The sequence below is a fragment of the Salvelinus sp. IW2-2015 genome, linkage group LG16 (assembly GCF_002910315.2).
Source record: "Salvelinus sp. IW2-2015 linkage group LG16, ASM291031v2, whole genome shotgun sequence".
Classification (NCBI taxonomy): Eukaryota; Metazoa; Chordata; class Actinopteri; order Salmoniformes; family Salmonidae; genus Salvelinus; species Salvelinus sp. IW2-2015.
In genome coordinates, this window is record NC_036856.1 from 8202643 (window position 1) to 8217953 (window position 15311).

The window sequence follows — 15311 nt, forward strand, 5'->3', positions numbered from 1 at the left end:
CGGCCGTGACTATAATCAAAGTAAATTCTCTTGGACGGTAATACGGTCAGCATTTGATTATGAGGTATTCAAGGTCGGGTGAACAAAAGAACTTGAGTTCCTGTATGTTATCACAATTACACCATGAGTCGTTAATCGTGAAACGCACACCCCCGCCCTTCTTCCCGGAGAGATGTTTATTCCTGTTGGCGCGATGAACTGAGAATCCAGATGGCTGGACCGACTCCAATAGTATATCCCGAGAGAGCCATGTTTCCATGAAACAGAGTATGTTACACCCCCTGATGTCTCTCTGGAAAGAAACTCTTGCCCTAATCTTGTCAACTTTGTTATCCAGGGACTGAACATTAAGTCCCTGGATAACAACTAAGTCGTGCCAGAAGACCGCTCCGAGTACCCCTTTTCCGTCGGCGTTGTTTTGGGTCGGCCTCTGGAATCAGTTCAATTGCCCATTGTGGTGCAAACAAAGGATCCGCTTCAGGAAAGTCGTATTCCTGGTCGTGCTGGTGAGTTACCGCCGCTCTGATATCCAATAGTTCTTACCAGCTGTATGTGATAACACAACATTTTCTTGGCTAACAACGTAAGAAATAATACAGAAAAAAACAAAATACTGCAAAGTTTCCTAAGAACCAGAAGCGAGGCAGCCCCCTCTGTCGGCACCATCTTAAAAAGTTACTCGGCGTACACATCACTGACAAACTGAAATGATCCACCCACACAGACAGTGTGGTGAAGGCGCAACAGCGCCTCTTCAACCTCAGGAGGCTGAAGAAATATGACTTGTTAACTAAAACCCTGAAAAACTTTTACAGATGCACAATTGAGAGCATCCTGTCTGGCTGTATCACTGGTACGGCAACTGCACCGCCCACAACCGCAGGGCTCTCCAGAGGGTGGTGCGGTCCACACAACGCATTACTAGGGGCAAACTACCTGCCCTCCAGGATACCTACAGCACCCAAAGTCACAGGAAGGCCAAAAAGATCATCAAGGACTACCTCTCTGTCCATCCAGCACTGTGCTGGATGTAGCCTAGTTCCAGCTTGAGTTGAGTTGTGCTTTACTTTGCACTGAATTGAATGACTTGAGAGAGACCGAGATGTTAATGCCACTTATATTGATGAGAATGTGTGAATTGTGTGTTTTGTGACAGCAGTTCACTCTGTGTGAGTGAAAACTGGGCAAACAGACAAACAGCAAAGTCAACACTATTGTAATGGTACCTCAAAGGTTGGGACGGTGACCTGGTGTGCATTTTCATGTCTTCAAGTCTGAAAAAGAAAGAGGGAGACAAAGATGGAGGGTTTACATGTCTAAAGGCAGCATGTTTGCACATGTATATTTACTTCGAGCACAGGGAGGGGGAAAGTAGTGATTACTAAGTCATTTTGGAAGAGAGCATCCAGTAGGCTACATGACTAAAACGAAAGCTTAAAAATGACTTTCTAGAGGAAAACCAAATCGAGTCTTTTTCAACAGAAACCCCAGCGTGAAACAGAGCCATTATCCTGAAAATCCTGCCCTGCCTGGCAGTGCCTGTGTTATTTCAGCTAGATAACCATGGAAACCTGAGCCCCGAATCAGATCACAGAGCCACAGACTGTCTTACTTGCTAGAACAGTGATCCCACATCTTTTTTGAACTGTGGCCCACCATGACGCGATATAAAATTCTGCAGTACACCTAAAATGTCCCAATTCATTAATTTAGTTTTTTTATAGTGGTTAATGTGTGTACCTCTTCAAGAGTGTCCTGAAATCTGCGCCAGAATTTATTTTGTTTTAGGTCAGGTAAAATAAGTATTTCGTTTTTAACAGTTTATGCTAGAGACTATCAGTTTTCTTCATTATAAAAAGGTGCAACCACAGACACAAAGCCATGTTCTGTTTCTTTCTATAGCAAGAGGCTGTGGTATAGAGTAAGAAATCATCACGATAAGGAAAAGTTTCACGGCACACCTGAGAGTTCCTCAGTTGGGAACCACTGAGCTAGAAGACGGCGCTAGACAGATAAATTCAAATCATTCCACAGTTTACAACTGTCCGCCAGCGGGGTGGTTTTCATGCCTCCCAGAATTTTTACTTGTGGGTTTTAACCTTAAATATGCATTACTTTCCGTAGTGCAGAGGACGGAGTCCATCAAAACGTGGAAAGCTATACTGCTAAGGGAGGAAAGGCTGAATTCCTCACCTGCGATCTCAAAAAGGTGCCAACTAATAAGATGGGAGGATCTTAAAGGGGAAGTTTGAGGTATCCATGGCAATTCTTACCTTAGGGCTCCCGTTGTGGCCAACCTGGGCTGGCGCCGGCCCTTTAAGGCACGCAGTTTATCTCCTTGGGTCATGCAGAGCCCGTTCTCTCCAATGTAGTCGTTCTGTGGAGAGAACGTATGAACCCGTAAGATATGCGCCTAAGCATGTTCAGTAGATCACAATGAAACAAAGCAAAACATGGCCGTGTTTTGTGTACAAGAAGAACAGCTGTCTACGGAAATAGCTCTCCCACCCCTATAGTATGTCTAGTGCCAGTTTGATAAATAAACTCAGCAAAAAAAATAAACATTCTCTCACTGTCAACTGCGTTTTTCCCCCAGCAAACTTAACATGTGTAAATATTTGTATTTTCAGATTCAACAAATGAGACAAACTGAACAAGTTCCACAGACATGTGACTAACAGAAAATGAATAATGTGTCCCTGAACAAAGGGGGGGGGGTCAAAAGTAAGTCAGTATCTGGTGTGGCCACCAGCTGCATTAAGTACTGCAGTGCATCTCCTCCTCATGGACTGCACCAGATTTGCCCGTTCTTGCTGTGAGATGTTACCCCACTCTTCCACCAAGGCACCTGCAAGTTCCCGGACATTTCTGGGGAGGAATGGCCCTAGCCCTCACCCTCCTATCCAACAGGTCCCAGACGTGCTCAATGGGATTGAGATCCGGGCTCTTCGCTGGCCATGGCAGAACACTGACATTCCTGTCTTGCAGGAAATCACGCACAGTGGCATTGTCATGTAAGGATGAGCCTGCAGGAAGGGTACTACATGAGGGAGGAGGATATCTTCCCTGTAACGCACAGTGTTGAGATTGCCTGCAATGACAACAAGCTCAGTCCGATGATGCTGTGACACACCGCCCCAGACCATGGACAATCCACCTCCAAATCGATCCCGCTCCAGAGTACAGGCCTCGGTGTAACGCTCATTCCTTCAACAATAAACACGAATCTGACCATCACCCCTGGTGAGACAAAACCACGAATCGTCAGTGAAGAGCACTTTTTGCCAGTCCTGTCTTGTCCAGTGATGGGTTTGTGCCCATAGGCGACGTTGTTGCCGGTGATGTCTGAGGACCTGCCTTACAACAGGCCTACAAGCCCTCAGTCCAGCTCTCTCAGCCAATTGCAGACAGTCTGAGCACTGATGGAGGGATTGTGCATTCCTGGTGTAACTCGGGCAGTTGTTGTTGCCATGCTGTCCCTGTCCCGCAGGTGTGATGTTCGGATGTACCGATCCTGTGCAGGTGTTGTTACACGTGGTCTGCCACTGCGAGGATAATCAGCTGTCTGTCCTGTCTCCCTGTAGCGCCGTCTTAGGCGTCTCACAGTACAGACATTGCAATTTATTGCCCTGGCCACATCTGCTGTCCTCATGCCTCCTTGCAGCATGCCTAAGGCACGTTCACACAGATGAGCAGGGACCCTGGGCATCTTTCTTTTGGTGTTTTTCAGAGTCAGTAGAAAGGCCTCTTTTTAGGGTCCTAAGTTTTCATAACTGTGACCTTAATTGCCTACCGTCTGTAAGCTGTTAGTGTCTTAACGACGTTCCACAGGTTCCACAATTGTTTATGGTTCATTGAACAAGCATGGGAAACAGTGTTTAAACCCTTTACAATAGAGATCTGTGTAGTTATTTGGATTTTTACGAATTATCTCTGAAAAAGGGACGTTTCTTTTTTTGCTGAGTATACATTAGGTACGAAATAATACACCCTAGACGTCTCAGATTTTCTTCAGGTCAACAGTTGTGTGTGATTCATTTGATATAAATAATTTGACCCTGGGATAAGAGTACAAGATCAGAAGCCTTTAGAAGCAAACATCTACTGTCTGTCCTCACAGCCCCCAGAACTTACGGACAACCACCGACTACGCACAGACACGCACGTGAACACACACACACTCTCCGCAGGGAAATCGAGTCAGCCTCCACAAGAGTAGACGATACTTAGTCATCCCCACGCTACAGCTCCAAACAAGAGAGGGTAAGGGTGTGTGAGGGTAAGGGGAGTAGGCCACCTATATCAGGGTCGTGTTCATTAGGCGCCAAACAGAAAATAACTTATTAAAAACAGGGTTGAAACAATTCGCAATTTCCTAAGTGAACACAGGGATGTATTGATTAAGGTGAAACAAGTGTTTCTTATTGGACAAGTTCAGATACTCCCTCCCTGTTTGTTTGTTTTATTCATTTTAGTGCCTAACAAACAGGACCCTGGGAAGTGTTGTGGGGTGGCACTGACCTCTTGGAGGCGGTCGATGCTGTGGGACTTGAGGATGCCAGCAGGGCTGGTGGTGAGGGTGGGGTTGAGGGTGAGGTCGTCCATGCTGGAGGTGAGGCGAGACACGCCCCTCGGCTGCTTCTGCTGCGAACGCTGCACGTCTCCTTGCATCCACATGGCTGCTTGCCTCCTGACAGAGAAACAGATCGGAGAGAGCGATGAGCGGAAGACGAAAAGGGAGAGAAATATGGAAAGGTGTGGGGGAGTGAGAGGTTGCATTAGGACACACTCACCGACCGTGTGACCTTAAGTCCATAAGACCATGTCACTTGTGGCCTGACCAGAGAGAGACAGTTTATATCCCAGGACAATGGAATCGATGCTAAGAGATAATACTACAACTGCTGTTGAAGGGCTGAATGGAGGGGGGGGGGGGGGGGCAGATTTGACCAACAATTTACCCCATTTAATCTTTACCCCTTTGTTCACCCAGAACATGGCAGACAGCTGTGGAGAGACTAGGACCAACAACAAGCTGTGGATAACCAGGACAAGAATCTGTTCAGCTTCACAGATGATGGATGGACTGGGAACAAGTCCCGAGCACTGTTTAAAACACACACGCAAACACACACTCTTCCCACAAAACAGCAGTTGAGCAAGCCTGAAAAGCTGTTTAAAGCAGCCTACTGGTATGTGTAAGATCTTTCATCTGTCCTTGCATTTCCTGTTAGACTCTCCCCCATGGAGGAGTATGTTTTCCCCCTTCACAACACACACGAGTGCCAGACTTTCTGTTTTAGTCAGCAAGTTGAATAAAAAATGGTCAGCCAACACATTTGGATGAACTGGTATAAAGATTAGAGAACACTTAAGAAAAATAACATAAATTCTCCCCTGACAAAATCTACAGCAGAGCGTGTTATCAGGCCATAACCTGAGGCACAAACGTTTCATTGGCTCTGAAAATGTCCATACCACCCCCCCCCTAAATTCCCCCTCAACAAGACAAATTGCCAATCAAGGGCACAAAGACTATGTCAAGACAGTTGCTTGCCTGAGAAACTGTGGATTCTAACAATTGCTCTTCCAAAGGCTTATAATGTATATGAATGACAAGTAGCTAGAGGACAATGATCTAGGACCAGCTATAAGGAATACTTACTCCTCCAGGAAGTGCTGCTGAGGGCCGATGACGGAGCCTGGTCGGCAGACCCTGATCCAGGCGATGGTCTCTGCTGCTGTAAAGCGGTAGTGCTTCATCAGGTAACAGCCTATAAGAGTGCCTGTACGCCCAAGGCCAGCTGATTAATAGAGAGAGAGAGAGAGAGATAGATAAGAGATAAATAAAAAGAGAGATGGGATAAAGAGACAGATAAAGAAAGACATGACCTTATAATGTTATCAGATTTGTTCTATAAAAAAGACTTTTAGGAACATAGGCTTCATCACATAAGACATAGGTACAGTATCACTGCAATACCAGAGCACTACAGTAACACTGGTAAGTAATACACCTGACAAGGGTCATACATTGAACAACACTGCCCCCTAATGTAAGACCTACAGACCTGCGTTCAGTGGCAAAGAATACAAAAATATAGCCTACAGTTGAGCGCTGCATTACTGATCAACTTGGCTCTGCCAACTTGGCAGCCAAATAACATTCCAATGAAGAGTGAACTCTTTAAAATCCCTCTTAACAAACATAAAATACATAAGGTGCATTTGATTTAGCTTGCCAGGCACACAATGGAAACAGTCCAAATAGTGCAGACCCCATATGCCAGGCAAGCCAAATCAAGCACACCTCAGGTATATCAGATATTTGAAATATCTCAACATATACTGCAGTGTGCGCGCGCGCATGTCTCACCTTTGCAGTGGACGGCCACGGCTCCGTCGGTGCTCTCGCAGATGTGCAGGAAGCGGCGGGTGATGACGTCGCTTGGCGTGCTGCCGTCTACAAAGAACAGGTCGTAGTGGTCGAAGCCGGCATCCGTGAAGCGCTGGGCATCGTAGATCTTCTTGTTGAGCCGGACGACCGAGGTAACGTTGTGCTGTCGGAAGTAGGGGAAGTATGCTTCTGGAGCGTGAAGAGGGTAGCCTGGTTTAGGGGGGGGGGGGGATTAAGAACAGTTAATTTGTGTAAAACTTAGGTGCGGACAACTAATTCTAGACTTTCCGGTGAAGACAAAAAGTAACGAAAGCCTTGTTAAGCTCAGAGCAATCTTTGGTTTGTTGTCAAACTTATTACTATGCCAATGACTCCATCTGCTGTTACAGAGGAGAACAGACAAGGGAAAACAGATGCATAGGGAAAGTCTATCTAAATCTCCAATCTAAACCCGAACCTTGTCAAGGTTCATTGGTCGAGACAACACTATTAAATTACTCTGGAACGGCTGTTGATTCTGAAAGAAAAAGGGTCCATAAAAGGTCACGGAGAGAATCCAAAATTCATCTCACCATTTTCTATTTTACTTTTGGGATGGGGTCCACTGAAGGCCAGAAATTTCCCAGGCACGATCCAGTTGAAGTCTCCGTTTTCCACTCGCTATAACAGAGAGAGAGAGAAGAGGACTCAACATATCCAACAGGGGCCCAGAAGAAAAGGGATATGGACATTTTGCTCTGACTGAAAATTCTACTTCAACACTAAATGCTTTATTCAGACTTTCCAGGCTGGCCAGTTAGTAGCCATCTTCAGTATCAACCTAAACTGATGGCTCCTACTAGCCTGGTCCCAGATCGGTTTGTACCGCCTTGCCTACTCCTATTGTCATTGCTAATCCATGGCACAAACAGCTCTGGGACCAGGCAAGACCTCCACAACATTATCAAAAAAGTAATTTTGTGACTATGTGCCACACACTTTAGTAGTAGACGACAATATTCTGCCCGGTTTTGCCTAGTCGGGTCAAACTAACTGATGTCACTCACACAAGACGTTTTCATTAAACTAAAAGGTCACGTCAGCTCATCAGTCGAGCGCAGCGTTGCGTAACAGAGTGGGATTGTGAATATTGTAGGGGTGCTTCCATTTGCATTTTACAGATGCTCTGCCGTTCAAACTGATGGGTGGACGCTTACTATTGGAGCAGGTCCAAGGTCAACATGTCATCATTACCTCGTAGTGCTCGTATTCGTCCACATCAAATGTCTCAAAGTCAAAGAATCCATGCTGCAGGGCCTGAAGAGGAAAGAAAAGAACAGAGACAGTTTAATATATGTATGTGTGTGTCTCAATTCATTCATGACCAAGCAAAACTGAAGTGACCCAGGCAGCCTTAGAACTAGATTCACCTCAAGCCTGCGGTCCACCGGAAAGCCTGACGCACAAAAGCCTATGCAGGGTCATGATGACCGATTACAATCTGCGTCGCTCAGAACAGATACTGTTACAGCGGAGGACGGCAAAGTGACCCAGACAGTCATTATCAGCTGCATCAAACTAAGCCATGTTGATGATAATGTGGGCTTACAAGGATAGGGATAATAAAGCAACAATAACATAAGAGGGTTACTGGCATGACAAAGTGACGCGTTTGCTAGGTGCAAGGCTAAATGACTAATTACTAAATTACTACATGTGGGCACTTTAACCCGCCAACTCAATTATAGCGTTGGTGAGGATTGATGCATAGTGAACAGTCAGCAACCAACCAAAGCCTTGAGGGTCATTGTGAGTAGAGAACGTAGAACCACCGTGCTCCTTCCCAGTATTCTACCCCACACCACTGTGTGTCTCCTGTCTAAGGCCTGTGACATTTGCAGCAGTTGTGTCAAATAGGGAGTGTCTGATTATGTGTGTGAAGTCAGTACTACACTGTACCAGCCATACACTGTAGAGCTATCACTGGTAAGCATTAGGGGGTTGTGATTCGCAGAATTGTAAAATGAAGTTGAAATTATTTAGTGAATTTTATATAGTTCGGCTGAGCCAATATATCTTTTTTAAAGTTTTTATTTTTGCTTTTCCAAGGCAGCGAGCCAAAGAGCTATTCAGCTCCAATCCTGTTAGTGTCCCAGAAGAGTTGACTGGTTTTCTTTATCCACCAGAAATCAAGTCTCAACTGGTTTAATTGATCAGCCACTGGATTCCCATGTCTAGATCAGTCACAGATTCTAAAGCCAGAAGGATAGCCAAAGAGATATTAAAAACTATTTGATCTATTTTACTTCAAAACAAAGTCAGATAGATGGGAGAGATCTGGTCTTTATTGTCCAGGCCTTTATTCTTAAATCAAAACCGGTTAAACTAATTATCGCATTTCATGTCACCAGTTGAGTTCTAAAGAAACCACCCGATCCAGCTCTCCAGCCTGTGAATTAACAGTAAATCAAAGTAACACAGCTACTGTCAAACAAACCTCCACGCCCCTCACATAACGCATACAATAATACGATACTGTCCAAGTAGAATATAGTGTACGCGCTCTTTCAAGGTTAAGTTCAGAGTCTGTCCTTGGCTCAGAAACGTATCCGACTGCATTTAAAATCACTATATAGTAAAATAAATCCATGGACAGGCAGAGAGCAGGAGACTATCCATTTGAGACAGGGAAACTGAGATGCACACAAACATTGGACACGTGAGCGTGCAGTGGGCATGTTCACTGCACGCACACACTGCGCTGACAGCCTCTTTCCATCCCCTCTTCTCTGTCAGGTCTGTAGTGTTGACAACTGTCTGAGCTGCTCTCCCCCCAGGTCTGTGTTACGCAACTCTTCTCAGTTCTCCTGAGCAGCAGGTTTAATAGACAATTAACCTCTCAGCAAACCAGGGTTAACTATGGCCTCTTTCTGTACCACGCTTAGGTTTATAAAGAAGGAAATCCATTTGAACCATTTACACTGTGGTGAACACCCGACCCACCTGTCTGTGAGGGTACATACCTACAGTGCATTCGGAAAGTATTCAGACCCTTTGACTTTTTCCACTTTGTTACGTTACAGCCTTATTCTAAAAATTATTCAATTGTCCCCCCCCCCCAATCTACACACAATACCCCATAATGACAAAGCAAAAAAAGTTTGAATTTTTGCTAATGTATTAAAAAACACTGAAATATCACATTTACATAGGTATTCAGACTCTTTACTCAGTACTTTGTTGAAGCACCTTTGGCAGCGATTACAGCCTCGAGTCTTCTTGGGTATGACGCCAGAAGCTTGGCACACTTGTATTTGGGGAGTTTCTCCCATTCTTCTCTGCACATCATCTCAAGCTCTATCAGGTTGCATGGGGAGCATCGCTGCACTCCTGCATTGTCTTGGCTGTGTGCTTAGGGCCGTTGTCCTGTTGGAAGGTGAACCTTTGCCCCAGTCGGAGGTCCTGAGCACTCTGGAACAGGTTTTCATCAAGGATCTCTGTACTTTGCGCCGTACATTTTCCCCCGCTTGATACCGACTAGTCTCCCAGTCTCTGCTTCTGAAAAACATCCCCACAGCATGATGCTGCCACCACCGTGCTTCTTGTCCCATCGCGCACTAGCGTCTCTGTGGCGGGCCAGGTGTACGGTGCTTCCTCAGACACATTGGTGCGGCTGGCTTCCGGGTTAAGTGGGCATTGTGTAAAGAAGCAGTGCGGCTTGGCTGGGGTGTGTTTCGGTGGACGCATGGCTCTCGACCTTTACCTCTCCCGAATCCGTACGGGAGTTGCAGCGATGGGACAAGACTAACTACCAATTGGATACCACAAAATTGGGGAGAAGGGATTAAAAAAAAACATTAATAAAAGAATGATGGAGGCCACTGTGTTGTTGGGGACCTTCAATTCTACAGAAATGTTTTAGCACCCTTCCCCAGATGTGTGCTTCGACACAATTCTGTCTCGGAGCTCTTTGGACAATTCATTCAACCTCACGGCTTGGTTTTTGCTCTGACATGCACGGTCAACTGTGGGACCTTATATAGACAGGTGTGTGCCTTTCCAAATCCATCAATTGAATTTACCACAGGTGGACTCCAATCAAGTTGTAGAAACATCGAGGATGATCAATGGAAACAGGATGTACCTGAGCTCAATTTCGAGTCTCATAGCAAAGGGTCTGAACACTTATGTAAATAATGTGTTTTATTTTAACACATTTGCAAAAATGTCTAAAAACCTGCTTTCGCTTTGTCATTATGGTGTATTGATGAGGAAAACATTTAAATTTAATCAATTTTAGAATAAAGCTGTCACGTAACAAAATTTGGAAAAAGTCAAGGGGTCTGAATACACTATGTACCTTTATGTGTGCGCGCCCTGGACACCTGTCACATAAGAGTGTGTGTGTCAACTGATGAATTCATTAGCACAGTGACATGCTAACGAGGGCACCGGGTCCCTCTACTAGAGCAGAGCAGACAGCCAAACAGTGAATCATGGAACAGATCACAGTGATTAGAACAGAAACAGCCTGTAATTAACACAGTAGGCAGCCACCTGATCCAACACCATACATTACTGAGACTCACTCACTTAGTAGCATTACAGGGCCATAAAGAGATGGGGAAATGGCTGCTTAACACTAGAATGGCCAAGGGGATCATTTTGACCCAATTATGAATTTACAAATTAAATAGCTCTGACATTTTTTAAGTTATGCCCCACTCCTTCCTGGACTTATCCTAAATATGTCTATATTTCACACACGTATGTTGTTAGAATTTCAAATGTGTTATAAGCAGTTAAGAGGGCAAAAGGCTACTTTTTCAAATCCTCCTACAGAGAGTCACATGCAGGTAAGACGTTTTGATATATAGTATCAGAAAGAGCAGATTCTGAGCTTTCCAAAACACTTACCATTGCCAAATAGCAACAATTTATTTTTGCAAAATAATATTTTACAAGAATAACCCCTGTTCCATGCACTCCACATGTGACCACATGGCAACAGATGGCCTACATTAACATAAATTAGCCAAATAAAGACTATTGTGTCTTCGAAATCATGTTTTTTTTTGTATTCTAATGTTACCCAAGACCTCCATAAATGAAACCAAATATTTTTCTGATAGCATACATGCAATGTATTTATTAGGCTGTTAGAATGTTGAGTCAAAATGACTCCTCATTGGCCTGAAGGGGGGTCCAAAGAGGCCAGGTTTTTCTAGTGTTTAAGAACCAGCAATACAGCAACAGCAGAAGTAGGCAAGTTGTTCTGAGGGCTATATACCAGAATTGGTGCCAATTTCATTCAGGAAGTGAATTTAAATTACCCCAAACCCTTATTGTAAATATATGGGACTGGAGTCTAAGGTTTCAATAGTGCCACAGACTAACTTGTTATTATTCCCTGCCTCTCACAATGGGAAGGGAAATTCCCAGGGTCTTCGAGGAGTGACGTAGTGTGTGTGTGTGTGTACTAGGGCCTTTTGTGGAAGTTGAAATACTGGAATGTGCCATGGAATCGCAGACATTCCTATATGATGGCTGTCTGACAAGTCTTTCCAGAATGACACTGCTGGCACACTAAGTCCCCAGCATGGCTGATGTAACCTAAAGAGTGGTTATTGTGGGTGTTTGCCTTTGTCTACTGTACCTGCAGTGCCACGTGAGACTGTGCTACCTTCCTACAGCTCACCTACAGGGTTACATAACTGTCCCCCCCATACAGAGACAAACTAGCACACTCCCTTCATCACTCAGAAACTGCACAACATCGACCATGTTGAGTGCACTAGCGTCGCAAAAGAAAAATGTACACATCACCCGCAAGCGAACAAGCGTCTGTGTAGCCAAGCACTAAAATAGAACTTGGATCTATTTGAGATGTGCCACAATTCCCCTCCGTAGTGGATACTAACTAGGTTTCCCTTTTTACCTGTGGATTAATCGGAGTAAAGAAACACACAACTTTGTATGACTATGGATCAAAATTCTACAAAGAACCAGCTAAAAAAAAGGGGACCATATGCATGTCAGGTAAAATAAAAAACCTAGTGTTAATCTCCCAGAACAAACTAGCCAGCAAAAGCTAGCTAGCTAAATGTTACTTGTCTGTTTGGACCTGCCCACAAATGAATACAGTTGGTTATGATGGACGCAAGCTAGTGGCCGGTGTAGTCAGCAAGTAAGTGTTGGCTTGGCCTTGGCTATAAGAAAGTCTGTAGAATGGTGATAGAGGGAGGAAAAGAGGGCGCAGAAGGAAAGCAATCAAAATCAGCTACACAAAAGATGGCTTTCTATTTAACATTACGATTTACTGGAAATTCACTAAGTCCATAAATACACAAAACTCACCTTCCGGATTCCTTGCAAGCAGTCGAGAATAGTCAGGTTGTATGTGCAGTTTCCAAATGAGGCGTCTCTGAAAATCAAAGAAATTAAGAAGTGAGTGAGAGATTAATTGAAAAATGAGTTAAGTGTCGCAATTACCAAATTGGAGAGATTGGAAAGACAATATGCTGAAGCCCAAACATGGGAACTATACAGAACAAAAATATAAAACGCAACATGTAAAGTGTTGGTGCCATTTTCATGAGCTTCATATCCATGTTAGTGAGCATTTCTTCTTCGCCAAGATAATCCATCCACCTGACAGGTGTTGCATATCAAGAAGCTGATTAAACAGATCATTACACCGGTGCACCTTGTGCTGAGGACATTAAAAGGCCACAAATGTGCAGTTTTGGTCACACAACACAATGCAACAGACGTCTCAAGTTAAGGGAGCGTGCAATTGGCATGCTGACTGCAGGAAAGTCAAACAGAGCTGTTACCAGAAAATGTCATGTTCATTTCTCTACCATAAGCTGCCTCCAACATTATTTTTGATAATTTGGCAGTACATACAACTGGCCTTACAACTGCAGATCATGCCAGCCCAGGACCTCCACATCCGGCTTCTTCACCTGCAGGACTGTCTGAGGAGGGGGGGCTGGCTCCCAAGTGGGTGGGCCTATGCCCTCCCAGGCCCACCCATGGCTGTGCCCATTCACAGTCATGCATAATCCATAGATTAGGGACTAATTTATTTATTTAAATTGACTGACTTCCTTCTATGAACTGTAACTCAGTAAAATATTTGAAATTGTTGCAGTTATATATTTGTTCAGTATGTGAATTTCGGTATTTTGCAGGTACTATTTAATTAAGCTGCCAGTTGAGGGCTTGTGAGGTGTCTGTTTCTCAGCTAGACACTCTAATGTACTTMTCCTCTTGCTCAGTTGTGCACCGGGGCATCCCACTCCTCTTTCTATTCTGGTTAGAGCCAGTATGCGCTGTTCTGTGAAGGGAGTAGTACACATCGTTGTACGAGACCTTCAGTTTCTTGGCAATTTCTCGCAATGAATAGCCTTCATTTCTCAGAACAAGAATAGACTGATGAGGTTCAGTAGAAAGTTATTTGTTTCTGGCCATTTTGAGCCTGTAATCAAACCCACAAATGCTGATGCTCCAGATACTCAACTAGTCTAAAGAAGGCCAGTTTTATTGCTTCTTTAAAAATCGGGACAACAGTTTTCAGCTGTGCTAACATAATTGCAAAAGGGTTTTCTAATGATCAACTTGGATTAGCTAACACAACGTGCCATTGGAACACAGGAGTGATGGTTGCTGAAAATGGGCCTCTGTACGCCTACGTAGATATTCCTTAAATCTGCCATTTCCAGCTGCAATAGTAATTTACAACATTAACACTGTCTACACTGTATTTCTGATAAATTTGGTGTTATTTTAATGGACAAAAAAATACATCTTTCAAAAACAAGGTGACCCCAAACCTCAGCTACGAAACAAGGTACCCTCCATGTACTCACCCCTATCAAAACACAGCAAACATCCCCATTGCACACACACAAATCAGAAACCACTGGTCCATATCCGAACATAGAATCCAAACATCTCATCTTTTGTGGGACATGGGCATCAAGAGGAATGCTCCAATTGAATAAGTCCTTGAGCCAGGACAAGTGATGTCACCATCCACTTCTCAGGTGACAGACAGTGACCTTGGATATAATTGGGATACTAGATATGCCAACGACAAAGGAGAACAAAAAAAACATTACATTTGGAAAGAACACTTGAAACAGGGCAATGGGGAGATCGATGTATATGTATATATTCATGGTGAAAACTGAACACGTAAGACGTTCGTCAGGTCCTTAAGGAGATGTTGCGTGCAGAGAATTGGCCCTGAGAGAGGAGACCAGCGAATGTGGGAAGACATATCTTTCTAGAGACAGCTTTTCATGAAATCAAAGCACTTGCATTTCGGCCTCAGCTCATTTGGCATTCTCCAATGCTGACATTCTTTTAAAAATTAATCTATAAACACAGCTTCCCTGTTTCACAAACACACAATTTCGCACGCACAACATCTCAAAAAGCACATTATGCACGCATGTACTTAATTCCTCATTTCATAGGCATATTGTAGCTGGCAGAAGAATCTGGGTCAAATTCAGCTGTTTGTTCTCGTTCCTCTCTCATGGTCGGAGTGCTGCTGCAGGCTGGGAGCGCTCTGTTACTGACAGGAGCATCAAAGTAAATGGCAGAACTTCAACCAAGAGCCTTCAAGAGGCCACCTATACAAAGTGGTGTGTCAGAGACATGAGGAGTTCAGTTACCGTGACACCACTCACAACACAAAACAAGGTGTTTCAGACACAAAAGGCTGAAACTGTTTCTGTACGTGTGTGTGATTATATGCCGTAATGCAGGGGTCTCCAACAGGTAGATTGAGAGCTACCAGTTTCTCGCAGCCCACCTATGAGTAGCTCACCAAATCATTCTGAAAGTACATGCATTTTTCATGGTTTCCATTGCAAACTGTCATCAACAAATCTCACAAGTATTAGACACATCAAGCTCCTGG

General features: G+C 44.2%; 1 protein-coding gene across 3 annotated transcripts in view; it reads right to left on the reverse strand.

Moving 5' to 3' along the window:
* LOC111975735 (dual specificity protein phosphatase CDC14AB) overlaps positions 1-15311 on the reverse strand; it is a 53041-nt gene that overhangs the window by 11831 nt on the left and 25899 nt on the right. For all 3 annotated transcript variants that reach the window (XM_024004287.2, XM_024004285.2, XM_070447494.1), the window contains exons 6-13: positions 12734-12800; positions 7631-7693; positions 6970-7057; positions 6377-6607; positions 5666-5804; positions 4522-4690; positions 2274-2377; positions 1227-1274 (exon numbers count right to left, since the gene is read on the reverse strand). In XM_024004287.2, the coding sequence (XP_023860055.1) occupies positions 1227-1274; positions 2274-2377; positions 4522-4690; positions 5666-5804; positions 6377-6607; positions 6970-7057; positions 7631-7693; positions 12734-12800 (909 nt within the window). The remainder of the gene's footprint in view (positions 1-1226; positions 1275-2273; positions 2378-4521; positions 4691-5665; positions 5805-6376; positions 6608-6969; positions 7058-7630; positions 7694-12733; positions 12801-15311) is intronic.